Genomic DNA, 27356 nt, shown 5'->3' with positions numbered 1-27356 from the left:
CTGACCATCAGGCTCACTGACTACAGCTCTGCAAGGGCCAAGCCCAGCCACTGGGCCTTCCAGGGGCCTCCAGCCTGGGGCCACCTCTCAGCACCATTCGCCTGGGGCTCCTCAAGTCCAGCAGCAACCTTGCGTGTCCCCCAGTGGGTCTGCCTGGACCCCTCCAGCAGCTCCTCTGCACTTGGACCTCTGGACCTCACCCCACCCTATCCACTGCTGCGGCTGGGCCCCCAACCCCCACCTGAGGGGCCCCTCCAAGAGGCCGGGGGGTGGCCGGGAGGTCAGGATGGGCCTCCCAGAGGAGCGGACATAGGAGCCGAGCCCAGAAGGACCCAAAGGACCCGGCGAGGTCTGGGGCAGTGTCCAGGCAGCAAGAACATACTCTTACTGTGGACATATTTCTGTTGGGGAATACTTCTGATGTGGATGGGCCATTCGCTGGGTCAGTGAACCGGTTCTGATTCAGCCCAGCTCCAGGTGCCCCCCAGCTCTGGGCACCCCGTGAGCCGCGGGGCAGAAGGGACACGTACCGCTGGGTGTGGCGAACTGGAGGAGGACACTGTTGCAGCCCAGGGTGATGATGAATGACTGCTTGCCCACCCGGCTGCACTCCGTCTCCCGGGACACCGAGCACTTGAACACACACACGTCTTCATCTGCGAGGGGAGGGAGGCGGGCGTGAGCTGGCAGGTCCCAGGGCCACCCTTCCCACGTCCTCACGGTCCCCCAACCTCTCCCCCGTGCGCCCTGCCTGCCCGGCCCACACTGAGGATCAGGCAGCGGCAGTGGCCTATGAGCGTCCCTGGCGGGGGCCTAGGACGCACTCTGTCCAGCGGGAGAGGATAGTGGTTCACAGGGCGACCAGGGTTGAGGTGAGGGGAGGAGGTGCGTCGGAACCAAGGGGTCCCAGCGGGGCACACACCTCTGCCGGGATGTTCCCTCCCGGGGCACCTCCTGGCGCCAGACCCCATATCACCCCGAGGTGGGAAGACACAGGGGAGCAAAGGGCAATCTGGCAGGGTCAGAGGGTCCTGGGAACACAGCAGTTGCCCCGAGTCCAGATGAGGGGGCTGGGCCTTCTTTTGCCAGCCCCTCTGCGTCTGTGGGGGTGTCTTTAGAGCCGAGCAGGGATGGGAGTCAAGAATCTCCATGGAGCCTCTGCTTCCTCCAGCTAAGCCCTTCTCCTCCTTGAATTTTTTTTTTTTTTAGCACTGTGGGATCTTAGTTCTCCAACCAGGGATTGAACCTAGGGACGCAGCAGTGAAAGTGCCAAGTCCTAGCCACTGGACCCCCATCAGGGAAGCCCCTTTCTTGCACATATGGGGCGTGAGGCCACGGGGGCCGGACAGCCTGCATTCACGCCCCACCTACACCACCGAGGTGTCACCCAGGCAGGTCTGAGTCCTCGGTTTTCTCATCTGTCAAGCAGAACTAATGGTGGGCAGGGGTCAGACCCAACACACAGACAGGAAGCCCTGCACCCCTGCACTCGCCACTATCACTGTTACTGGCCATTCACTCAAAAAGCGTGGGGCGCCCCATCTCAGCCAAACAGTGAGGCACTGCGTCACCAGGAGACAAAGTGACCCGATGCTGTGGCCCGGATATGGGGCAGCAGGACAGAACCCTGGGCCCCTCACCAGGGGACAACAGGCAGTGCCAGCCCACAGGGCAGTCTGCAAGACAACCTCCTGGGTCGCCTCAAAATAGCCAAAGATGAAAAGAAAGACAAAAACTGCTGGGAGCTGGAGTGAGGGCCTCCCTGGTGGCTCACTGGTGAAGAATCCACCTGCCAGTGCAGGAGCCACAGGAGACGCGGGTTTGATCCCTGGGTCGGGAAGATCCCCTTGGAGAAGGGGATGACTCCCCACTCCGGTACTCCTGCTGGGACAGCCCATGGACAGAGGAGCTTGGTGGGCTTACAGCGTGTGGGGTTGGACACAACTGAGCACACGTCTATCCTGGAGTAAAGGAGACTAAAGAGGTGTGGCCAGCAGACGCAGGTGTGGCCCTGAAATGCAGCCCCATGAGCGCCCTTCAACAGTGACTGAGCTCTCCTGGGGAAACGTGTGGACTACGGGTGCCTTTTTATTGGTGGGGGCGGTGTAGGGGAGGCTGCACCACTCAGCATGTGGGATCCTAGCTCCCCAACTGGGGATCAAAGCCGTACCCCTGCACTGGATGCCCAGAATCCCAATCACTGGCCCAGCAGGGGCGTCCCCAGGTGCTGGAACTTTAAAAAGATCTAGATGCGACACGGGCATTATTCTGTAAAGGAAAGCCCCTTTTATCGAAAGATACACATAGGAATACAGTGAAGTTTCTTGTGATGTCTGCAGCTTGCTTTCAAGCGGCTCGTCAAATCCACAGCGACAACAACAAAATATATTTATAGAGAGAAGCATGAATACAACTATGGCAAAGGGCTCCCAGTCACCCCCATGACATCCAAAACAAGCTGGAGACCAAGTGGCGAGACCCACAGGCTCAGACTCCAAAACGCGTTACAAAGGTACACTAATCAAAACAGAACAGCGCTGGCAAGCGGAGAGGCAGGGACTGCTATGTCAGCACAACGCGACTCCAGATAAGCCCTCTGCTCATAGTCCTTTGATTTTTATCAAAGATCCTGAGGACATTCAGGGGGTAGAATATAGTCTCTTCAACAAATGGTGCTGGGACAACTGGGTCTCCCTGTACAAGAGAATGAAGCTGGACCCCTACCTCACGCCATATATTTAAAAACACCACCCAACTCAAAAGAATCGATGACCTAAACGGACGCAAGAGTAGAAACTGTGAAACTCCCCAGGAGAAGACAGGGGTCAAGCTCTGAGACCTGGGATTTTGCAATGGATTCCTCAAGATGACGCCAAAAGCAAAGAGTTTCAAAAGGAAAACTACATACATGGGACTTCATCAAAATTATGAACTTCTGGAAGAATTCCCTGGCAGTGCAGAGGTTAAGACCCTATGCTTTCACTGCCATGAGTCCAGGTCAGGGAACTAAGATCCCACAAGCCATGTGCTGTGGCCCAGAAAAGATTAATAACACACACACATATAAACTTTTCGCATCAAAGGACAGTATCAAAAAAGTGAAAAAACAGCCTACAGAATGGGAGAAGATATTTACAAACCATATATCTTTTAAGAATCTATTGTCCAGAATATATAAAGAACTCAACAACTAAAAGATAACCCAATTCAAAAAACAGACGGAAGACTTGAAGAAATGCTTCCCCCAAGATACACAAATGACCAGCATGTGAAAGGATGCACAGCATTACCCATTAGGCACCTGCAACTCAAACCATAGTCAGAGGCTGCTGCTCACCCCGCAGGATGGCTACAACTTTAAACAAAACATGGGAAATAGCACATGCTGGTGAGAAATTGAAACTCTCAGACCCTGCTGGTGGGAACTCAGAATGGGACAGCCGCACAGAATTACCATTTGACTCAGCAATCCCACTCCTAGGTATATACCCCAAAGAACTGAAAGCTGCTGATATTCAAACGAATACTTGTATGCAAATATTCAAAGTGTCACTATTCAAAACAGCTCAGATGTCCATCCACTGATGACTGGATAAAGAAAATGCGGTCCATCCGCAGAACAGAATATTACTCAGCCATAGACAGAAATGAAGTCCTGACACCTCCTACCCCGAGGATGAGCTTCAGAAACATGATGCCGAGAGGCCAGACACAAAAGGTCACAGGTGTACAATCCCATTTATCTGGAACACCCAGAATTAGCAAATGCAGAGACCGAAGGCAAACTGGTGGCCACCAGGGGCTGAGGGTGGGAGAATGGGGAAAACTGCCTAATGGAAACAAGGTTTTCTTTTTGGACTGATGAAAATATTTTGGAAATAGAGGTGATGGTTACCGGATACCGTGAGTACACTAAAAGCCACTGAATTGTTTGTTGTTATGTGAATTTTATCTCAATAGAAAAAACAAAATGTTCCCAATGCATGAGTCTGGATATGAAGGCCCAACGGGTGTTTGTTAGGCCCCCTGCTCACCCCTGGTTTGCTCTGAGCCCTAAGCCTGGTCCACAGCCTGGAGGAGGCTCCTGAGGCCATAATCTGTGTTTCCACCAGACCACCTCACACCTCAGGAGCCAGGTGCCACTTCCTGGGGGTGAGAAAGGGGAGCAGGGCATGGGTAGCCTCCTGACAGCAGGCAGGAGGGAAGAGGGGACTAGGGGGGGCAGCCCCAGGGTCATGGCCAGGCCGCACCCACAGGGGGCCCAAGACAAGGTGCTCCAGAGTCCAACTGTGAATGGGTCTCAGGAATGGACCTAAAATCTTGACGCACTACCCATGCCTGCTCCTGGGTCAGAAATAAAGCCAACCTGTCAGCTACTCCCACATGGCGCAAACAGACGAGGGAAGGCCTGTCTCCCTTTTTGCCAGAACAGCCTGGCAACCCAAGCAGCTGCCCGGCGGCCTGGCGCCAGGCAGGCGACCACAAGGACCTATGGCCAAGGGAAGCTTGGCTTCATCCAGAGGCCCAGGACAGGGAAGCCAGGGCAAAGGACAGCTTGAGTGGTCTCATCATGGGTGGGCCCCCCAAAGCCCACGGGACCAGCATTTTGTATACATCATAGCTATATAACCAGAGGTCAGTCCCTGGTACGCAGGGGATGGTCGGAAAATATCTGAAAAACCAAAAGAAAAAAAAATGCTGAATCAAGTTCCTCTCTTTTTTAAAAGCCTCAGGAGAAGTCAGAGCTCTTGGACTGGCGTCAAGGATCTCCCCTCCCAGCCCCTTCCCAAGGCCACACTAGCGCCCCAGTTTCCACAGTGGGCAGGGCTCCGACCTTTGCACTTACTTCTCTCCCCACCTCCCTGGGAGGGGCCCTCAGGACAATGGACAGAGCTGGCCACACTGGGCCGATGGCTCCCCTCTCCACACACCTCCCTGAGGCTGGGGCTCAGGCACAGCCTGCCTCCTGGCTCCCCAGGGGCAGGGGTTCCCAGGAGAGGGCTTCTTCCCCCAGGAAAGGGGCCTGGAGCCCACAGGCCCTGGACCCAGCTGCGGGTGAGCCGTGGAAGAGGCAGAACTGGTCTCTGGGCTCTGCTTCCAGAAACCAACCTAGAACACACCACCTTCATCAATCACCTTGGAGGGCATGGAGCAGAGAGGAGGGCTGGCAGGCTGCCCTGTCAATCTACCTGCGGGAAGGACTACAAAGGGGGCTTCGGGCGGGGAGGACTTACAAAGGGGGCTTCGGGCGGGGAGGGTGTGCAGGGTACCCTCTCAGCCAAGTTGAGCAGGGCCTGTGTCCCTCCTCCCTGCAGTGATGGGACCGCCGGGCTAAGAAATGAAGGCTCCAAGGAAGCCCACCAAGACGGGCTCTCAACAGGGAAACGAACTCAGATCAAGGAGTATTAGTCAGGCCACAGCCACCGCAAGCATGCCTGCCCTGCTCCTAGGCCTGGCCTGACACCCTGGGCTGGCCTCCCACCCACCACACTGTGAAGTCTGTTCCGTTGAGGCTCTGGGGCCAGGGGTCGAGGGGCCAGAATCACCAGGGACAACTCTACAGGGAATGCAGTGCTCTGGGGGTGTGGTGGGGGACCTGGAAAAACACCCTACCAGTCTTGCTCTCCGGGCGGCAAGGCCCCCGAGTATCCAAGTCACAGAGGCCGAGTTTCCGCAAGCTGCTAGGGCCAGCACCCACGCACCCTGCTGAGGTGAGATGAGGCTAACATATCAGACAACTTCCCAGGTGCCAGGCTCTGCTCCTGCACTTTTCATGGACTCCACAAAACCCCCACATCTCCTGTTACCGCCCCAAAGGCTCAGAGGAGAAAAGGGGCTCGTTCAGACAGGTTAGGTTTCTTGCTCAAGGTCACACAGCGAGTGGCCGAGCCTACTGGCTCCAGGGTCTGTGCTCCTCCGTGGTGTGCGCAGCACCTCTCTGAGCTTCCTTGAGCCAGCACTAGGGAGTTGTGGCCACAACTTTATCTGTAAAGGACCCAACATTTTTCCGGCCATTTAATCTCTGCTACTGTAACTCAGAGGCTTCCCTGATGGCTCAGTAGGTAAAGAATCTGCCTGTAATGCACGAGACACAGGTTGAATTCCTGGGTCAGGAAGATCCCCTGGAGGGGAAATGGCAACCCACTTGCGTTCTTGCCTGAAAAAACCCACAGAGGAGCCTGGCAAGTTGCAGTCCAAAGTGTCACAGTTGGACCTGACTGAGCAACTGAGCACACACACACGCACGTACAGTGACTCAACTCCACCCCAGACACCGTGTAAAGGAGCAAAGGGGCGTGGCTACGTGCCAATACGACTGTATTACAAAGCTGACAGTGGAGCGCAAGGAGACACGCCCCCATCCCTCAGAGGGTGAGGAGAGCGGGCGGCCAGCGACGAGGATCCCCAGGTGAGGGGGACTGAGGCCAGGGACCTCCCATTGTGGGAGGCTAGAGGCGGCACCTGGCTCAGCCAGGGAGAGAGACTGGAACAAATTCTTCAGTGAGAGGAAACGGGACGTGGGAAAACAGAGGAAAGGGAGCTATGATATGCTGATTAACAATAAACATGTATTTAGTCGTCTTTCCTGCCACTGAGCTCCTAAAATTTGCAATTTCTCAAGTGATTAAGGGCAATAAACGTGCGCGTTCCTGGTGGCTCAGTGGTGACGAACCTGCCTGCCAATGCAGGAGACACAGGTTCAATCCCTGGGCCAGGAAAACTCCACTTGCCGCAGAGCAGCTAAACCCGTGCGCCACAACTCCCGAGCATGTGCCCCAGAGCCTGGGAGCCACAGCTACAGAAGCCCATGCGCCCTAGGGCCTGCGTTCTGCAACAAGAGACGCCACTGCGAGGGAGCAGCCCGTGCACCACAGCTAACGGGAGAGGAGCCCCCACTTGCTGCAACACAGCAACAAAGACCCAGCGCAGCCACAGACAAATAGACAAAAATTATTTTTTACAAAAAGTTTAAACAAATAAAAGAGCAGTAAAGGTGTCTTCTGTGATTCATGTGACGCCCCCTTCAAGCACCCTGGGGTATATGACTTTAGAAAGCCATATCGGGACCAGCTTAGCAATTAGACAGTTGGAACTTTCAGTCCGCCCTCCTCAGCCTCCAAAGGCCAATGGTTAAATCAGTCATGCCTATACAATGAAGCCTCCATAAAACCCCCAAAGGACAAGGTACAGGAGAGCTTCTGGGCTGGCAAGCATGTGGCATGCCAGGAGGCTGGTGCCCACCCCCAGAGGGCGCGGCAGGCCTGCCCCCTGCCCCTGCCCCCCGCCTCACCCTGCTTGGCTCTTCCATCTGGCGGGCCTGAGCTGTATCCTTTCATGTCAACCAGTCGTCTAGTAAGCGCAGTCTCTTCCTGACTTGCTGCAGCAAGTTAATCGAACTTGAGGACAAGATCCTAGAAACCTCCGATTTACAGAGCAAGTTGATTGCTGAGGTTGCGCCTGGCGTCTCCAGTGGGGTGTGCACAGTCCGGTGGCACTGAGCCCTCAACCTGTGTGATCTGACCACTTCCAGGGAGACAGGGTCAGAATGGAGCTGAACTGCAGGAGGCCCAGCTGGTGTCGGAGAACTGCTTGGCGGTGATCGCAAGTGCTGAGTGAGCACTGAGTGCAGGGACACACATGAGCATGGCGTTCTCCCTCGCAGGGGCCCAGCAGGGAGAGTGGGAGGCGACTGGGAATCCTGGCTACAGCCCAGGGAGCTTGCAGGGGTTCCCAGGCAAGACGAGGGATTTACAGGGAGGCTGTGGAGGAGCTGCGAGAGGCCCCGGTGAACCCTGGTGAACCCACAGCCCTGGGCACCACCCAAAGGGACCCCGTGCCAGGGGAGGCCAGGGCTGGCTGCCGGCCAGGCAGAAGACGAGACTGGGAAGCAAGCAGCTCTCGGGGCCAAGCTGCCTGCTCCCCGCCCAGCATAGCACCACCCTGAGGCCCCTTCTCGTTGGCTCCTTGGACAGCACCACGGAACCTGGAGCAGCCAAACAGGGCGCGGACACTGAGGCACAGGGGCTCCCTTGCCCCAGGCCTGAAGGAAACACCCTACTCCCCCACCCTCACTCCTGGGCCTAATCTGGGGCCTGGCACTCAGGCCTCAAAGAAGCTGGTGGCCTCAAGGACACTGACCAGATGACCCGGGGACGTGCTGAGCCTCCAGGCATGTCCCAGTCACAGTGTCCAATGCAGCCGGCTTGCTGTGGTCTCTCTCTTGCCCACACTCCTCCGTAGTTCCCCAGAACCTTCTGGAACAAAGTCAAACTCCTTATGGGGCTTGCCAGGCCCTGCTAACATGGACAGCTTGGCACACCCCTCCATCTCCCCACAGGGCCATGCTGATCTTACCACCTCCCAGACCACGGGCAGAAGGCCTTCTCCCCAGCCTTCGTGGCCCCTTGACTCTTCCCAGGCACCCTGCCTCTCTTTCCCTGAGTCCCTGTCACCTCTTCTAGGGGACCAGGAAGGTTCTCCAGCACTTCCTGGACAAGCTGAACCCAGGGCTCTGCATGTGGCTGGCCAAGCACCCCGCCCAGCATCTGAGGATGCTGACCTGCATGGCCGCCCCCGGGCCTGGGGTCAAGGAGGCCCGGCCACTTTCCCACGTGCAGGAGGCAGCCAGAATGGGGGGTCCGGCTGCCCAGGGCGCTGGGCACTGGGCAGCCCTCTGGTAACCCCTGTCCTTGTCCTTCTTCCCCTCTGCTCTTGAACAAGCAGGGGGGCCTTAAGCCCTTCATGCTGGACAGACTTGTGTCAGAGGGGCCCAGCAGAATGGGAATAAATGCTGGGAGCCAAGCTCTCTCCTCCCACAGAACCGTCTGTCCTGGTGTGAGAATGAGGGGCGCTCTCTGCCTCCTGGGGAACAGAAAAGCGAGACGGAAAAGCAGCTGCCAGCTGGTGGAAGGGAGCAACCCACACACAAAAGGGCCACATTTCAAGTCCCTGCCTCTCTAGCGGGAAAACTATTACAGCCACAAGCGAGGAATAATTAAAGCTATTTATCTTGGCAGACTTGGGAGAGGGGGGAGATGCCTGTCCGAATGTGAGGTCTTTTATGAAATCGCCTCCTACTGCCAAATAAAACACAGGCTTTCACCTTCCAGAGGAAAAACACTGCACAGGAGAGAGGTGAGTCGGGTGAAGAGGAGGACAAGGCAAGCAATCAGTGCTCTCCGAGGCCCACCCAGCGGCCTCCCACTCTGCTCTGGGCCATCGGCTGGCTCACTGGGCAGCTTAGCCTGTAGCCTGCTCAGTGCCAAGTGTGGGCACGAGGGCACAGCAGTGAACAACCCGGCCAGGCCCTGCCTTCCTGTGCTCGTGGGCACCACAGGGCGGCAGGCGGCACCAGGGAGAAGGCAGGGTAAGAGGGGCTGGAGGGAACTCGGAGGGCTGATACCCACAATGCCCCATGCAGTACAGATCATGGGCTGCCTCGGGGCAGTGGCAACATCCAAGCCAAGCCAGACCACATGGGGGTGCAGGGCTCGTCCTGCAAGAGCCTCCCATCTCCCACAGGCACCAGGCCCCTCTGCCCCACCTCCCCAGTGGGGCCAAGGCCAAGAGGACAGTGGTTTAAATGGGGGCATCGAGGGACTTCCCTGGTGGTCCAATGGCTACGACAGCAGCTCCCGGTGCAGGGGACCAGGGTTCAATCCCTGGTCAGGGCACTAGATCCCTGAAACCAAGAGTGCACATCCCACAGTGAAGACAGAAGAGTCCACATGCCGCAACTAAGACCCCAGGGAGCCAAATAAACAAATGGACATTCAAGAAGATCTAAGTTCAGGGCCTAACGGGCCGCCCTCTAGACATGACCTCGGGCCTCATTTCCTCATCTGTCCATCGGGGATCATGGCACAGCCCATGGGGAAGGCCTGGCAGACAGCCCCACCACCTGCCTTCACCCTCAACCTCAGGAGCCCCATGTGTGCAACGGGGGTGCAATGGGGATAAAGTCAAGATAAAACCCTTCCTAGGACTTCCCTGATGGTACAGTGGATAGGAACTGGCCTGCCAATGCAGGAGACACAGGTTCGATCCCTGGTCTGGGAAGATCCAACCTGCGGCAGAGCAGCTAAGCTCACGCACCACAACTACCAAGCCCACGCTCAGGAGCCCATGAGCTGCAAATACTAGAGCCCGTGTGCCCAGAGCCCGTGTGCCCAGAGCCCGTGCGCCACAAGAGAAACCACCACGCGGAGAAGCCTCACTTGCCACAACTAGAGAAAACCCACACACAGCAACGAGGACCTAGAGCAACCAAAAACAAACAAATTAATTTAAAAAAATTAATTTAAAAAAAACCTTCTCTGCTGTGAGGATTCCCCGAGATAACAGGGCAGGGCAGTGTGAGTGCACTAAGCAGCTCGCGATCAGGAGCCACCATGGTTCTGGGAACCCGAGCCCGGCCTGGCCTCCCTCTCTGGCTGTAACCTAAGCTGGCTGCTCCAGTGCTGTCCTCGGAGACGCTCGGAGCAGCTGCTGCCACACTGCCCAGCCCCAGGGTATTTGAGGAGAGTGAGGTCACCATGGGCTCCTGGGCCTGACCTTGGCCTGGGTGAATCCCAGCCGCTCCCCGCAGGGACCCAGAGCCCCCAGCGCCCCAGGGCAGCCCCTGTCTGAGCATCTCTTCCCAGCACAGAGGACCAAAGACTTATAACCTACAAGCTCCCTTGCAGGACCTTACCCTACAGCTCCACTTCTAAATGTCTGTGAAGAAGCACTTCAATACAGGACTGTTCAAAACAGCAGAAAACCGACGCACCTACAGAACGAGTGAAGCAAAGGAGGGCCCAGAAAAGACACAGATTTCAATCCGCAGATGGTGCCATGTTACGATGACCAAGCCACTCTGTCAGGGATACGCGGTGTAAAATACACGCGCCATGGGTGTAAAAACGAGCAGGGCGAGCTGGCACGGGGAAGGCCTGTCTAGAAAGAAACACCATGAAATGACTTCAGGGGCTGCCTCTGGAAGAGAGGTGTGCTTTTCAACAGGCATCCCCCTCTCATGGTTTAAACGTGGACAACCTTGAGCCGGTGTGTTCCTGGGGAGATGTGTGCCTGAAAGCCCGTGTGTGCCTGAAAGCCCGCGGGGGTAGGTCAGGGCAGGAGATGAGCAGTGGCCAGGATGGGGAGGGAGGAAGACACGGGCTTTTCATGTTACACTCTCCTGAGCAGTTTGAATTTCCACCATGTTCCGGAAAGATAAGCACACAAAGGGAATAGTGATGGGGGGGGGTGGTGGCGAGGAGAGGGGAAACAGGCCTTGAGACACACAGACACACACACAGCCCCGCCGCAGCCTCAGGTCCTGTGACCCCAGCGTCCCACTAGGGCTAAAGGGTAGAGGCTTCTCAGCTGGTGACTGCCTCTCCTAGCCTGGGCCGGCACGCGGCTCTCCCCTCCCCTGAGTGGGTGTGATGGAGGAGGGGCAGAGGGCTGGGCCAGGCCAGGGTGCCGGAGGCCTCCTGAGACCTGGAAGCCCAGGGCAAGTCCCTCTCCAGCTGCTGAGAAGGCCACATAGCGGTGCAAATCCCAGAACTCCAGACCCACATTCGAACCACCTGGACCCCACCCTCCAGCCCTCCGAGCTTTCAGGTCTTGAAAAATAAAGCATCGATCAGCCCTGTCACAAGGACTAACAGCCTGCGCCCAGCCCAGGACCAGCGCACACAGCAGGTGTTCTGAGCACACAACATCCATCTGGGGGCCCCACATCCCCAAGGCCCTCTGACCAGAGGCGAAGATGGGAGAGAAGGACTCTCAGAGAGAATCTTGGACACAGGGCCACTCTGGGCCCAGAGACCACTAAATCAACCCTACTGGGTATCCAGACCAGGCTCTGTGCAGGCCACTCCGACCTGAAGCAGCCATCAGCTGAGGCTGAGAGGTGCCGGCTTCACGCTGTGCTTGGGAAGGTCTTGACTTTAGGTGTGGGACCTTCAGCCACATCAAAGGGGCCCCAAAGGCTGACCACCAGTTGGCTGACCACGAGGTTATCTCGCTGGGAGGAGACAAGATAGGGGCCCCGGGCTCTACAGGCAACACTTGTTTCTCTCTCCAGGTGGGGGTGGGCAGTTCCTGGTGTCTACTATATTAGCCTTCATCCCTGTGACAATATTTCACAATAACAATAGCCAGCCACCACTGCTGGCCCACCCCTTGCCACCCGCCTTCCCCTCGCCACCATGGGGCTGACAACATGCTGAAGAAGAGGCACCACACTAGAGTCCCCCAAACCTCCTAAGTCAGCGCTGGCTTCTGGGCTTCAGCAGGGACCCCGTTCAAAGGGTGGTTCATGGGAGCTGGGGGTGGGGTGGCGGATGGTATTTGCCTTTAAGGACTGGAGGCTTGTGGTCCCGTAGGTCTGGTCTGGAGGGACCCCAAAAACGACTCTAACTGCAGGGTGTGTGGAAGGGCAACTCCAAGAGAAGCACCAGACAAAGAAAGGGCTTGGCTTTTCTGAAAAGACTACTCTGGGCTCTGACTGGGCGGGAGCCATTACATGCAAATATCTCCCCATCCATGCTAATCAGCCGGCAGCCCGGGGCTTTGTGAGCTACAAAAGGAACAGCAGCTGCGCACAGTTCCTCGGCCCCTGAAAGCAGGGGGGCTTAGAGAAGAATCAGGGGTGGGGGAGGCAACAGACCCACTAGCCCCCGCCCCTCACTCCAGGGGCTGTGCCGTCGCCTCTAGCGCCGAGCCTTTCTTCTTTGGCCGGGACTTTGAAGCAGTTGCTGTACATGGTGCCAGGCAGACACCTAATGTAAGTCAGGGCCTCAGCTAATGCTCCCAACCACCACCTTCCTCACTGAGCTCAACTTTGAGGGGAAACTGAGGCCCAGAGAACTGACATGCTTGAAGCGGCCCAGCCTGGGGACCTGGCTGCTCATGAAAGACAGCTGAACCCCATCCCAGTCTCTGGGGGGCGAGCCGGGCCTAGGAGGCTGTGGGGACCATGCTCAGGGTCCAGGGAAGCACGTGGGCCCTGGGCCTCGCAGAGCCAGGCCCGGCTGGTTGACCACGGCTGGCAGGCACCATCCTCCAGAGTCCCCACTACAGGCTTGCAACAGAGCCAGACTCCAAGGGCTGAGAGGGGTCATGAAGGTGTCCACCACCTGTGACAGCAGGAACTGGGCAGGCAGTGCCTCATGAGGACTGAGGCACATAGGGGAAGCCTGTCAAGGGCAGCAAGGGGACCCACCCTCAGAGCGGCTGGGACACCCCACACGCTGGTTCCCACAGCTGCCGGCGACCGTGTGCTCAGCACAGGAAGCCAAGCCAGTCCGTGTCTGGGGAATGCTAACATGTTCCTCCTCCAGCCAGCTGAGGGACCTCAGCCCTCAGCCCAGGGTGACTCCAGGGAGGCCAAACCGGAAGAGGCTGGAGGACAGGGCAGCGAGCCTTGGTGGAGGAGTGATGCAGGAAAGCAGCTCGGGGGCTGAAGCCCACTCGCAGTCCTGGTGGAGGGCTCATCGACAAAGAAAACACTTCGACCACTGGCCCAGAGGTGACACAGGATGTCCTGGGGCCACGTGGCTGCCAGAAGGGCCTCTGCCAGGCCCCCGGCACTCCAGGAGCCCCTCTGGCCCTGCCTCTGGGCTCGGAGAACCGGATGTGTGAGTCTGGAGGGAGGGCCCCTTCCTGCCAGGCCGCCAGCAGCTGCCTCGCCAGATGTGACTCCAGATGTGCCCAGGCCGGTGGGGACAGAGCCTGCCCGACCTGCGATGGAGTCGGCAACGAGACAGGAATGAGGAAAGACTGGCTTTGGGCTCCAGAAGAATCCACCACCACTTCCCTGACACACACCCCAAGGGCCAGGTCTGCCTCTCCTCTAGGGCACGGACTTTCACCAGCGCCCCCGGGGAGACGTCAGGGCCAAAGCCGGGTTGGCACCCAACACCCAGCCACCACCAAGTGCCTCAGTTTCCCCTCTTAGGAAGCGGGCGGCTCCCCACGGGGCTGTTCTGACGGCCAGGTGAGTCAAGGAGCGTAAAAAGCCTGGCACAGCGCCCACCAGCTGCTCAGCCCACAACAGCCATGGTAGGGCCTCAAAGTGGCGACTAGCAGGGCACTGGGGTGGGGGTGGAGGGGCATCGAGGCCAGGCAACCAGCCAGCATCTCCAACCCAAGACTCACGCAACACTACGGATGCCAACCTCCAGTCACACATTTGGTGTGGACCAGACAGGCTGAGCGGAGGGGGCCTCTGGGACACAAGACAGAAGGCTGGAAGCCCCAGCCTGCCTTGGCCCTCCCCTCCAGCTCAGGGAAGAATGTGGCTAGCTCTCCGGAATGCCCCTTTGGGATCTGCAAGAGGCCCCCCAATCTGCCTTTGATCATTTATTCACGTGCCCCTTGTGGGGGGGATGATTGGAGCATTCCTTTTTCATTAGAGCTCAGATCTGCCGGGGTCCCTGCGGCTGGACTCTCACCAGCTCCAGTCTCACCAGCTCCTGTGTTGTCAGGCAGGTTTCTATACACAAAACCGTTACGTGAGTATCACATGCAGCCAAGACGGACGCCAGCCACGGGAACACAATTAGCGGGGGAGCAAATCCGCCCAACAGCCTTAAAGAAAACAGCTCAGACCCGCTCTCACCAAAGCTGTGGGTGATGAATCAACCGAAAGAGACAGACAAAAAGAGGGAGTGAAAGAAGTTTCTCCCCTTATTCTGTGACGAGAGGGGGCGGGGAGGAGACAGAGCACCCCCAGACACACACACCCGTCAGGACCAGTTTTCAAGGATACCCTGCCAACCAAACCAAACCCACCCAGAGGCTGCAGGCCAAGTTCTAGGTCTGACTTTGGGTGGCAGTTTACTGGGGTGCACACCACATCAAGTGCACCTTAGGCCCGGGCATCTGTGCGTGTTGATTAAACAATCAAAACCCGTGATCTAAAGCACAACCCCTACAGGAGACGCCTGAGGGCCACAGGGCCTCCATATCAAACTCCTGCAGGCCTGGGTGAAGCCTGGCCTCAATTTCCTTCATTAATTGGCTTTCAGAGAACAAAAGAGGTGGGTGTGGGGGAAGTCAGGGACTCGGGGATCTTAAACCAAAAGGTGCCAGGGCTTCTCAGAGCAGACATAAAGGGTGCCAGCAGCCCCGCCCTGCTGTGTTCCTGGGACCCTGAATCCTGACGCTTTCCCAGCAAGTCCCGGAAGTGAGCAGACAGGAGGGTGAACACACGCAGCGAGCCATGTGGGACCAGGAGGGCTGGGGCAGCATCTCCGAGGCCTTCCCAGCTGCCCCGTACCCATCCGGGGGTTTCGTGGTCATCTCCACCCGGGACACGTCTCTTCCAGACCACACGGCAGGCCCAGGAGACAGTGACCTCTTACACCATGCTCTTCACCTGCGGCACACGTGGGGCGAACCTGTGTGTGCAGGTGCTCAGCCGCGTCTGACTCTTGGCGACCCCATGGACTGTAGCCCACTAGCCCCCAAAACCACTCTGCACTCTAGGAGGGAACAACTGAGAAGGAGGGCCACTTGCCAGGGGTTATGAGGTCAAGTCAGATGAGACTCTGCAGCCTGTGCTAAAATCATGACCTCCAGATGCCTCTGACCAGTGAGGGCTGCTGCAGACCAGGAGGGGGAAGGGTGAGCATTCCAGCCCAGGAATGCAAAGCAGGCCTGTCCCTTGGCCGGGCCGACCAGGAGAGCAGGACTGGCCCAGAGATACAGACCCCAGCTGCCCCAGAGCCGGCCCCACTGCAGTCGAGTCCGTGGCTCCTGCGCCCAGATCCCCTCCCTCCCACCTCACTCTGTCAGGCTGGCGGCCTCCTGCCCCCTTCTCTTCAGGTTGGTTCCGGGCCACGCTCCGGGTCCTCCCCAAGCAGGGAGGAACGGTTCTTCATCCGCCTTCTCTCTGCTCCCTAAGACCACAATTGAGTTGGGGGCAGGGGTGGCGTCTGATGTGTACAGGGGCTGCAGTCCGGGCACAGGTGACCACCCACCACCAGCCAAACCCCTCAGTGAAACCCCCCTCACCGACAAGGAAGCTGAGATCCGGGAGGCTGAGTCACTCACCCAGGATCGCTCTGCTAGGAAAGGATGGGGGAAGGAACTAAGGGATGAGGGAGGGCTTGAACGCAGACACCACCTCGAGTGTCACTTCCCTTCCCAACACTCTGGGGATAAAGGACAAGCCCCTTGCTGGGACCCACCCCTCCCCATACTCACCCTGCTCCAGCCACACTGGCCATGGGCTGCTCTTGGCCATGCAGGCCCACAGGCTCACTCCCCAGGTCTGCCTGCCTGAGTAGCAGACACTACTTCAAGCACCTTACTTCTATTAGCTCACAACTCTCCAAGGCAGATGCTACCAAGATCCCCATTTCACAGCTGAGGAAACTGAGGCACAGAGTCTGGGTCATGCCGATGCACTTGCCTTGGCAGCATTAATGCCCCATTCTGAGTGGTGACCATCCCTGACCACCCGCACCTCCCACTCACCCCTACTTCCCCAGCATTCTCAAGCCTCAGCCGGGCTTGCCTTCAAGGCACTGGCCACTGCAGGAGATCGCTGAGACAGTGCCTGTCACACACACTCCCGCCCCCAAGACCCCCACGTGTGGGCCACATGTTTAATCCCAGCTCCTCAAACAGTACCCGGCACGCAAGGGATGCTCAGTAAGCTTTTGCTGTTTAAAGTTAAGAGCTTCCCTAGTGGTCCAATGGTTGAGAATCTGCTTGCCAATGCAGGGCACACGAGTTCTACCCCTGGTCTGGGAACTACGATCCCAAATGCCACAGGGCAACTGATCCTGCACCACTGCTACTGAGCCTGAGTGCCCGAGAGTCCAAGCATGCTCCGCAACGAGGGAAGCCACAACGAGAAGCCTGAGCGCTGCGACCAGGGAGCAGTCCCCCACCTTCCTGCAGCCAGAGGTGTGTGCATGGCAACGAAGACCCGGTGCAGCCAGTAACTCATTCATTAACTAGTTTTTGTTACACGATAGACAGCTAACACACTGCAATTGTTATCAGAAGTTTGGTGGGAGAAATAACATTTAAAATTAGTAAATAAAGTTAGACAAATGGTAATGACTACAATAAAGAGACAGCAAGGTCACTCTGAATGCATCCTTCTGATTCAAAGTATTAAAATTCAAGTCTCCCTATTTTCACAGAACTGTTGGTGGGCCCTGCCATCCTGGGTAAGGTCTCTGCCCCACTCTCCCCACCAGCCTCCACTACCAGGCCCTCCCCAGACTTGGAGAGAGTCCATCTGCCTGGGCCCCTCCCCAACTCCAGCACCCAAAGTGGGCAGCCCTTCCTGCTCAGAAATCCAGTAGTCTCCCCTCGGCACTCCTGCCATTCACAGTCATTCTCCTGGAGAGGACACAGACACACGTGGCCTCCACTGACTGCTTCACTCCGCAATCTGCTGCTGGCCTCAGTGGCCACCAGCCTTTCTCGGGTCACAGATCCCTCTGAGGGGGATCAAAAGCAAGGGAGCCTCTCCCTCAGAAGAAGCACAGAGAACCAAGAGCCGCACCATGGCCCCAGGTCACCGGAAGCACACGGAGCTAATAAGCGCTTTAAGAGTATTCCCTCCAGAGAGGTGCTGTCACCCCTTTCCTAAAATCAAAGAGGCTCCTCCGAGGTCCTAGCCACCGACTCTTGTCCGTCTACCCTTATGCAAACCGCATGCAACTTCATGGGGTTGTAAGATCATGGGACACCCACTGACCCACCAGGACCATCCTAGGATTTCAGGTTAAGAGCCTCCACTCTGAGCTGCCTGAAGCCCCTGCCAGCCTCCACTCTTCACAGAAGCAGCCAAGTCCAGCCCAAGTCTAGCCCTCCCGCTCCCCGATCTGGGATGGGTATTTCTCCCAACATCCTAGCAAACTCACCACCTCCTCAGGTGGTGCCTGCCTCGCCAGGCTTCCCGGCAAAGAAGCCTGTCTGCTGCCCAGTTATCTTGCCTCCCTCCTTCTGCTAGATTTAACCAGTTCAGAATGCACCGCAGAATCCGAAGTTCACAACACACTCCTTGTGTCAAAAGGCCCTGCCCACCCACCTCATCCAGACCCCCACACCTAACGCCTGAGCTTGCTCGCCAGGTGCTGCTCATGGTGTGGACCACTTTCCACCCGTGAGCTCACATATGGGCCCAATCACCCCAACGGATGTGCCGAGCCAGGCTCTTAGACCCTGCCTGAAACACGTGGGGCCCAGTGACTATCAGATTACAAACTGCTCACATCTGAAAAAAGGGAACAAGGCACAGACAGCATGAGTTATCCCTGGCAGAGTACAGGCAACATCTGTAACCAAGCACTGTTTTGCAGCCGAACGTGGGAATGCGCAGTGCTCAGTGGTGCTTGACTCTGCGACCCCGTGGACTGCAGCCCGCCAGGCTCCTCTGTCCATGGGATTCTCCAGGCAAGAATACTGGAGTGGGTTGCCATCTCCTTCTCCAGGGGATCTTCCCTCCCTGGTGACTGAACCTGTGTCTCCTGCTTGGCAGGCGGATTCTTTACTACTGTGCCCCGGGAAGCCCTAAGTGGGAACAGTCATTCTCAACTGGATACCAGAGAGTAAAAAAAGCCCCATGTGTCAACTCAGGGCTGGGGTTTTGCCCGAGTTTGGGTCAGGTTAGCTCTTGCTGCCAAATGAGCAGGAAGTCAGGTTTTCAGACCTTTTATATTTTCAAATTGCCAATGAGGGCCTGTGGGCCTGCACAGGTGCAGGTGCAGGTACAGGTGAGGGAGGGGAGGGGCTTGGGAGGTGGTCAGTGGGCAGGGCCTGGGACTAGAGGCCAGGTCAGCTTGAACTGGGGTAACAGCTGTCTAGAGGGAGGAGTGGGGCTGAAGAAGGGCGAGAGCTAAGGGACATTTTCCCACATCTGATGGACACCCCAGAAAAACAACACACTACAAGTGGGAAGGCAAATGGCCACCGGTGCGGGGCCTGTGATGGGGTGGCCACCAGCAGGGAAGGGGTTCTGGCCATGTGGGGCACAGGCCCCTTCTGAAGGCGGCACTGCCATCCAACTCAGCCTCGGGATATGAGGGCCCAGGGTTGCAGCCCTACTGATTTTTCAGAAGTACAAGCCAGATTTTGATGGGAAATCACCCCGTTTTTAAAAATATCAGGAACCTCCTTTTATTTTAACCAGAGTGGAGCAAACCCTTTGGCTAGGTAACTCATGACCCCTGGCCGAGGGTCATGGCCTTGACTATGTGCCCTTTGCCCTAGGGGCGGAATCCAGCTTTTGTACCATAACAGGACTCTGGGCCTCTAATGTGCTTCAGGGTCAGACTAAGCTGAAACTATTTGATTACATTTCTGTTGCATTCCCTGCAAGCTTCCGCGGCTTCTCTCCTTGCTACCTGCTGCCAGAGGAGTTCAAAAATACCACCCTTCTCATGCTAGGCCCCCATGAAGAACGGCAGAAATACCACCCTTCTCATGCTAGGCCCCCATGAAGAACGGCAGAAATACCACCCTTCTCATGCTAGGCCCCCATGAAGAACGGCAGAAATACCACCCTTCTCATGCTAGGCCCCCATGAAGAACGGCAGAAATACCACCCTTCTCATGCTAGGCCCCCATGAAGAACGGCAGAAATACCACCCTTCTCACGCTAGGCCCCCATGAAAAACGGCAGAAATACCACCGTTCTCACGCTAGGCCCCCATGAAAAACGGCAGAAATACCACCCTTCTCATGCTAGGCCCCCATGAAAAACGGCAGAAATACCACCCTTCTCATGCTAGGCCCCCATGAAAAACGGCAGCGCACTCCTGACCACATGTAGGAAAAGGCCCTGTCATTTGGGAGACGTGACCTGCGCCCAACCTTGTTACCCATCTTTAGTCCCTCCATTCTGCTCACACCAGGCTGCTGTTCCCACCTCACTGAGCATCTTTCCTTAAAGCAGGACTATTCTGCCCAATGATGGTGGCTACATCCACATCCTACCTTCTGTGGCCAAGGTGACTATCTCCCAATATCTGTTCTCCCTTTCTCCCACTGAAAGAGAAACCCTGAAATGAGCTGAGGACAGGGTCCCTCTAACTAAAGACTACATTTCCCAGGCCCCCTTGCAACTAGCAGTAGCCATGTGACTGCATTCTAGCCAATGGGATGCAAGCAGAAGCAACCAGGGCCAGCTTCTGGGAACCTTCCCTAACAGACGCCTGGCAATGCTCTTGGAACCCTTTGCCCCTTCCCTGATCCTGCTGTCTGGAAACCAGGTGTAATAGCTGGACTCGGGCTGTCATACTGATCCATGATGACAAGACTCGACCCTGGGAATGTGGGAACAGGGTTAGCTAGAAGGACCTGGGTCTGAGGACTTCCTCGAGCAGAGCTTCCACACCAGCCCTGGTCTCCAGCTTCCAAGGCTTCAGGACCAGAGCACGAGAAATGAATTGCCGGCTTGGTTAAGCCACCTCTACTCTGGGTCTCTGTTAACGCATGGATAAACGGAATCCTGACCACCCAGCTCCACTGAACCACTCTGCAGGGAGCAAAGCATCCAACAGCCAGCTCTGCTGTCTGCCAGCCATGATAACCCTTTCACCCCTGCTTTCCCAACAACAGAATGGGAGGCGTGTACCTGACCTCCCAGAGCTATTCTAAGGCCCAGTGGTAACACACAGAAGGGTCATACCTGTCAGACTAACCGGCCCACACGGACCTACATGGTCCAGAACGCGTACTCCATATGGCTTGATCAGTCAGGACACTTCACAATCAAAACAAACAGACCTCCACAGAGAAGGGCTTTTTGGCTTCTCTTAAGCTGCTCAAGATCCACCAACCCTGGCTGGGGCTCAGTTCCCAAGTTACCCCTCCTCCTGCCGGCTTCATTCACTTATCCCTGGGGTCTGCAAGCTTTTCCTGTGAAGGACTGGTAGGTAAATATCTTAGGTTTTTGAAGGACTCTATGGTCTTCGTTAAATATTTTTCCTTGGGTTTTCTCCTTTTAATCAACACTTCAAAAATGTACAAACCTCCCTTAGCTCTGACTGCTTAAAAGTTGGCCACTGGCCCACAGGCTCTGCCTTATACTACCATCCTTTCCCCAGTGCCTTCAAAGTCAAAGCACAGGGGTCTATCCATCCCTGGCACACAGAAAGTGCTCAATAAGTGACGGCAGTCAGTAGTAACTGGCAGGCACCGCTTAAAATGCAAATGCCTTCTGATGTGATTACCTTTGTCCCCCAGGCTGGACACTGCATGTCCTAAAGGCTGCGCACAGGACCAACTTTTCCACAATCTCAGCACCCTAACTGCCTCCAGCTGTCGGGGGCGGGGGCTACCAGGAGTGTGCCTGAAAGAAGTCACAGGGTTCCTGATTCTGGAACCTGCAGCTTGTTTTCACAGAGGGGTTTTCTCTGGGGTTTCCAGCCCCTGACAGGTCCCCCCACAAACTGAAACCAAGCCCATCAGAGCCAGCCCTGATGTATGTCCCTTCCTAGCCAGTGGGGCTGGGAGAGCCAGAGAACCGAGAGAAAAGCAGCCCTGTCATCTCCAGGAAGGCGGCCACAGGGCTGAGGAACTGAGTCTGCTCTGCTCACCGTCCCAGCCACCCCATGACGGGCTTCTCAAGGAGCTGCCTCTCGGCAAGTTGGGCGTGGGCAGAGTGCAGGGGGGCAGCCTGCATCCAGGAACTCCAGGGCCTGTGCCAAAGCTTCCTCAAGGCCCAGGAAGATGCACCTCTGCCCAGGGAAAGAGGTCCGGTTATGGGAGCTGCCACTTAGCCAATGCCATGGACGTGAGCCAGGGTGACATCAAGTGGCAAGAAGGGGTGGGGAGGGAATTCCCTGGAGGTCCAGCGGTTAAAGGACTCTGCGCTTTCACTGCTGGGGGGCAGGGGTTCGATTCCTGGTTGTGGAACTAAGATGTCACAAAGCCAAAAAACGAGGGTGGGATGGAGAAGGGTCACCATTCATCGCAGGGTGACTGAGCCACAGCCTTCCACAACTGTCCTCTTTCCCACACGGAGGATGTGAACATCAAGGAATATGGCTACATGTCCTCCTGTATGTCCTGGTTGCTGTTGCAGTTCAGTCGCTAAGTCGTGTCTAACTCTTTGCAACCCCATGGACTGTAGCCCTCCAGGCTCCTCTGTCCATGGGATTTCCTAGGCAAGAACACTGGAGTCGGTTGCCATTTCCTCCTCCAGGGGATCTTCCTGACCCAGGGATTGAACCTGTGCATCTCCTGCATTGGCAGGTGAATTCTTTGCCACTGAGGCACCAGGGGAGCCCATCTCCCAGCCTTGCCACCTGACGCAGAGGTGGCAGCCCTGGGGGGTCCTTCTCCCATCTTCTGGGGGCGGGAGGCAGCTGGGCAGCCCCACAGCGTACAGGACTTTCTACTAGAAAAGCCAGCTCTTCACCATTCCACACCAATAGCATCACCGGCGATAACATCTGTAGACTAACCTACCCTTTATGGCCGGACTCCCTGCTCCACTTCCCCCATATTCCCAGGGCCCCGGTGGCACTATTCTCTCTGCAGTGGAGGAAACTGAGGTCGTGCGCAGGTACCTGTCGCTATCAGTAAGGAAACAGGTATCGCGACAGGTAAAATGGCGAGTTCAAGGCTGAGTAGCCACTGATTCACTCCAGTCAGATTCCGTGCTCAAGACTCTCACCTCCCAGATGTGAGCATGGGGAGATTCATGTGGACGTCTTCGCCCACCCCTCACCCTCATGCCCCACCCTGACCCCCCACACACAGTCGAATGTCAGGTATCTGGGGATCACCAGTGGCTCACAGGACCCCATCTCTTGAGCAGAACAGGGTTCCTGAAGCCTTCTCACCTGGCCAAAGCACACAGGTCCCAGAAGGGTCCAGGTTGGGAAAAGCTGAGTCCAGGGACGGAAGTTCATTCCAAGAGGAGGCCTGAGGCTCCCAACAATGCAGCTTGCCCCCAAGTCCCCCAGAGGCCAGACCACCTTTGCCCTTTCCCAGGGGACCGTGGCCAGCCGTCCACGCCCAGCAGGCCCAGCCTGCTCACCCATCCGAGACTGCACTCCCCTGGCAGACTTCAGAGCAACTGGGAAGCAGCACTGCCTCGCCCTGAGGCTGCCAACTCTGAGGCCCTCGTCAGCCCGTCAGCCCATTACGGGAGCAGAGGCTGCCTCCACGGAAGAAGAGTTCGTTCCCTGAGCAAACACGCTGTGCTACCAAGTCCTGTCATCACCTCCGTCCTGCCACCCAGGAGACCGAGGCACAGAAGCCCCCAACTACCTGCCGGGCACCAGCCCAGCCCACACAGTGGATGACCTCAAACATATGCCCAAGCCCTAACCCCCAGAATCTGTGCGTATGACTTCACATGGAAAAGGGATCCTTACAGACATAATTAAGGATCTAAGATCATCCTGGCCTTCCCAGGTAGCTCAGTGGTAAAGTCCCCACCTGCCAGTGCAGGAGACGCGGGTCCGATCCCTGGGTTGGAAGATCCCATGGAGGAGGAAATGGCAACCCACCCCAGTATTCCTGCCTGGAGAAGCCCACAGACAGAGGAGCCTAGCAGGCTACAGTCCATGGGGTCGCAAGAGTCAGACATGACTTAGCGCCCACCACTGACTGAATGAAGACCATCCTGGATTTAGATTCCAGAGTCATGTGTGCGTGTTCAGTCGCTCAGTCCTGTCTGACTCTTTGCCACCCCATGGACTATAGCCCACCAGGCTCCTCAGTTTATGGGATTTTTCAGGCAAGAATACTGGAGTGGGTTGCCATTTCCTTCTCCAGGGGATCTTCCCGATGCACAGACTGAACAGGCATCTCCTGTGTCTCCTGCGTTGGCAGACGAGTTATCATGGAGACACCTGGGAAGCCCCTAAATCCAGCGACAGGCAACCTTAGAGGAAAAGACACAGAGACACAGGGGAGCAGCCATGTGGAGATGGAGGCAAAGACTGGACTTCTGTGGCCTCCAGCCAAGCAATGCCTGGAGCCACTGGACACTGGAAGAGCAAAGAAAGGATTCTCCTCTAGAGCCTCCGGAGTGCGTGTGACCCAGCCAGCACCTTGCCTTTGGACTTCTGCCCATGAGCTATGAGCGAATACATTCCTATTGGTTTAAGCCACTCCGTTTGTTAAGCAGCCCTGGGAAACCAATACAATCAGGCTCAGCCAAGACCAGAGACTATGCTCTCAACTCCATGCCAGAATGACTTGGGCATAAAGGGGACAGGAATTATCTCAGATCCCGGAGACTTTGTCATTCCAGACTGAAACTCTTGGTGTGAGAAACGAGGACTTTCTCCTCTTGACGATCACTTCAGTTATGAATGACCACCCCAAACAGAAGTGTTCCTTTATTATAACTAGTAACAGTTCCAAGCGTATCCACAAAACAAAAACACGAAAGTAAAACCCTCCTGGAGGGGCTTTCCTGGTGGCTCAGTGGTTAAGAATCTGCCTGCCAATGCAGGGGAGGTGGGTTTGATCCCTGGTTGGGGAAGATCCCACATACCTCGAAGCTAAGCCCCTGCATCACAACTACTGAGGCTGTGCTCTAACAGCCTGAGAGCCACAACTATTGAGCCCACGTGCTGCAACTACTGAAGCTCAGGTGCTCTAGAGCCCATGCTCTGCAACAAGGCAAGCACCGCAACTAGAGAATAGCCCCCGCTCAGCACTACTAGAGAAAAAGCCCACGCAGCAACGAAGACCTAGCACAGCCAAAAATAAATTTAAAACCACATTTAAAAATTTAGATAATAAAACCTCTCCTGGAGAAAGATGTGAAGAGAGTATATGAGAATGTTCTGTACAATCTTCCTAGTAATTCTATAAATTCTATAAATCTAAGCCCGTCCTAAAATCAAAAGAAGTTTATTTACCAAAGAAAAACCAACTCCCCTGGAACTCCTTTGAGCATCAGCCCTGGGACCCTAGTTTGAGAAACGATGCCTTACTTGGTGCTGTGCTCACTCACGTATGTAGAATGAATGGCAATGCTTATGATCTGGGGGGCCCTTCAGAGCTTAAGTGTCTGTCCTGAGCACCGATACCCACCTGGCATACTCTTCTCTCCCCTCATCTGGTCCAAGAAGACCCAGCTCTGCCGGAGCAAAAAGAGGTGTAATGCTGGGTGTGAGGAATTCTGTGTGGGAACCAACTGCTCCACACACTTCCCTTCGGAAAACCCCATGCCCAGAGTGGCAAAACACTCACACAAACCACCACCAGGAAAAGCCTTCTCAGTGACACCAGGAGAACATCAGAGCCAGAAACCGGGAGAGACAAAGCTGAGTGTAACAGAATAACAAAATGTGAATGAGAAGAGAACAGATAAGAACAAGAGAGAACAGATAGGAGTAACAAGAGAAAGAAAAAGGATGAACTACAAAGACGCAGGGTCTTGGCAAACACATTTGAGATCTTTCTCCCCACCACACCAAAATGTCAGTTTTGAAACTAGCTTCTGAAAATGTAACCAGTTTCTCACATCCCCAAAAAGGAAGATCGGGGGACCGTGGCGAGGGAGGAGGCAGTGTTACATCTTACTTCGGAGCCTGGCATCAAGAAAGGGCCCCAGCAGTCCACGTTTCCACGAGGCGCACACCCAGCGGCTCGCACCATCCTCGCAGGGACCCCCTCCCCAGATCTAGAAGTTTCCCACTCGGGGGTCGGGAATGCCAGGCCCTCCAGATGAGTCAAACAGGGTCCTCTAGGCCGCCCCAAACTGGGCACCACTTTCCAACCGTCCTTAGCAGTCCAGAGGGTCCCCTGGATGGCCCGAGGCTGTCCACACCCCTCCCTCCTCCCCGCCACGGCGGCCACACCCGCCCCCAGACTCCCATCTTTCCCACGCCCAGGTCCCCTCCCCTCCCACCCAGCCCCCACACCCCCGGCTTCTTCAGAATTCTTACCTTCCACTCTCGGGTCCCCACTTCCTGCCCACCCTCTCCCAATCTCAGGGCCCTCACTACCCCCCCACTTCCCGCTTCCCTCTGCACTCTGGGCACCTCACCTCTGGCCACCACGCACGCCCTCTTTTCTCGTTCTGCCCCTTGACACCGTTCCTCCACGCCCCTCACTCGGGGGCCCCCCACACCCAGCTCCCTCGGTTCGGCCCCACAGACCCCACATCAGGCCCCCACGGACCAGGGCCCCTCACGCTGGGAACCCCAGGCATCACCGCGTCCCTCCCGGCCAGGGTTTCCCCCTCCGCGGCCGGCCTCGTGCGCAGCCCCCGCGCGCAGCCCGGCCCCGGGGCCCCGCACTCACGGCTGTAGAGGGCGATGCCCGCCGCGTCCGGGCCGGCGCGCACCTCGAGGCGCAGCGCCTGCTGCTCCGCGTGCCGCTGGATCTCGCCGTTCGCGTCGCCGATGGTGAGGAGGCGGGCGCCGGGAAACACGGACACGGCCCCGCAGGGCCCCGTGACACCCGTGCCGGCCGCCCCCGCGCCGCCCACGCCCGGCCCCGCCGCCGCCGCCGTTGCTGCCATCTTAGATCCGGCTCCAGGCCCCGCCACCGCCGCCGCCGCCGCGCCCGGGCCCAGGCCGCCGCCGCTGCCGCCGCCGCCGAGCAGGCCGAGGCCGAGGCCGAGCCGGGCAGCGCCGCCTGCCGGCCACGCGCCGCCTCGCCGCCACCGTCGCTGCGGCCCGGCCACCGTGGCGCAGCGCCCCCTGCAGGCGGCGCTGGGCGCTGGGCGGGAGCACGCTAGGGGGCGGGGCCGAACACCCTCACCCCGTCCCGCCCCGCGCGAATGGGCGCTGCTTTGTGAGGTGACTCCGCGGCCCAGGAACTGCAGAGTGGGAGCGTACGTCAAGGGTGATGCTCGGCCGCGTGGACACGCCCCTAGATATACGGCCCCGCCCCCAGCTCGGCGTGGCCCGAACGGCCGCGCTTTGTAAGACCGTGCAGCGGCGGAGTCCCAGGAAAGGGGGGGCCCGGAGCTCGCGCCAGGGGGCGGTGCTCGGCCCTGCGGACACGCCCTCGGGCCCCGCCCCACGCCGGCGGCCGCGCTGGGAGATGGCTTTCTTGCCCGGGAAACGGCGGGGGCGGGTCTGGCGCTTGAGGCTTGGCTCCGCCCCCGGTCCCACCCGGCTTTGTGAGGCGGCGCGCAGAGGGGCGGGGTCCAGCTTCGGAGAGGCCCCGCCCCTATACCGGTCCAGCTCCTCCCACGCCGGGCTTTGCTTTGTGAGGCTCTGCTTTCTTGAGAAGGGCTGGAGTGGCGGGGACAGAACGTAGGACCACGCCCCAGCCTGTGGCCCCAACCCCCAGCACGCCCGCTTGAAGAGCAGTTTGAGCCAGGACTTGGCCCCTGAACCCCATCTTTAACCCCTCTCAGGCACTCAACGGCTCCTTCTCTTTTCCCCTTCCCCCAGAGCCCTCCTCCTCCATTC

At 57.3% G+C, this 27356-nt stretch overlaps 1 protein-coding gene across 5 annotated transcripts in view; it reads right to left on the bottom strand.

The window, feature by feature from the left end:
• The window catches only part of CARM1 (coactivator associated arginine methyltransferase 1), a 42671-nt gene extending 16105 nt beyond the window's left edge, over positions 1 to 26566 (bottom strand). For 2 of the 5 annotated variants that reach the window (XM_015095835.4, XM_027969658.3), the window contains exons 1-2: positions 26236 to 26566; positions 531 to 656 (exon numbers count right to left, since the gene is read on the bottom strand). In XM_015095835.4, coding sequence (XP_014951321.2) covers positions 531 to 656; positions 26236 to 26455 — 346 coding nt within the window. In that variant the 5' untranslated portion in view covers positions 26456 to 26566. Of the gene's footprint in view, positions 1 to 530; positions 657 to 7291; positions 18022 to 25020; positions 26014 to 26235 lie in introns of those variants that run through there. The other 3 variants (XM_027969659.3, XM_060415481.1, XM_042249957.2) reach the window with 2 other exon arrangements.
• Positions 26567 to 27356: the final 790 nt, after the last annotated feature.

The sequence above is a fragment of the Ovis aries genome, chromosome 5, assembly GCF_016772045.2.
Source record: "Ovis aries strain OAR_USU_Benz2616 breed Rambouillet chromosome 5, ARS-UI_Ramb_v3.0, whole genome shotgun sequence".
In the NCBI taxonomy this organism is placed as follows: domain Eukaryota; kingdom Metazoa; phylum Chordata; class Mammalia; order Artiodactyla; family Bovidae; genus Ovis; species Ovis aries.
The sequence above is the reverse complement of the archived record's forward strand: the minus strand, read 5'-3'. Positions and strand labels throughout refer to the sequence as shown.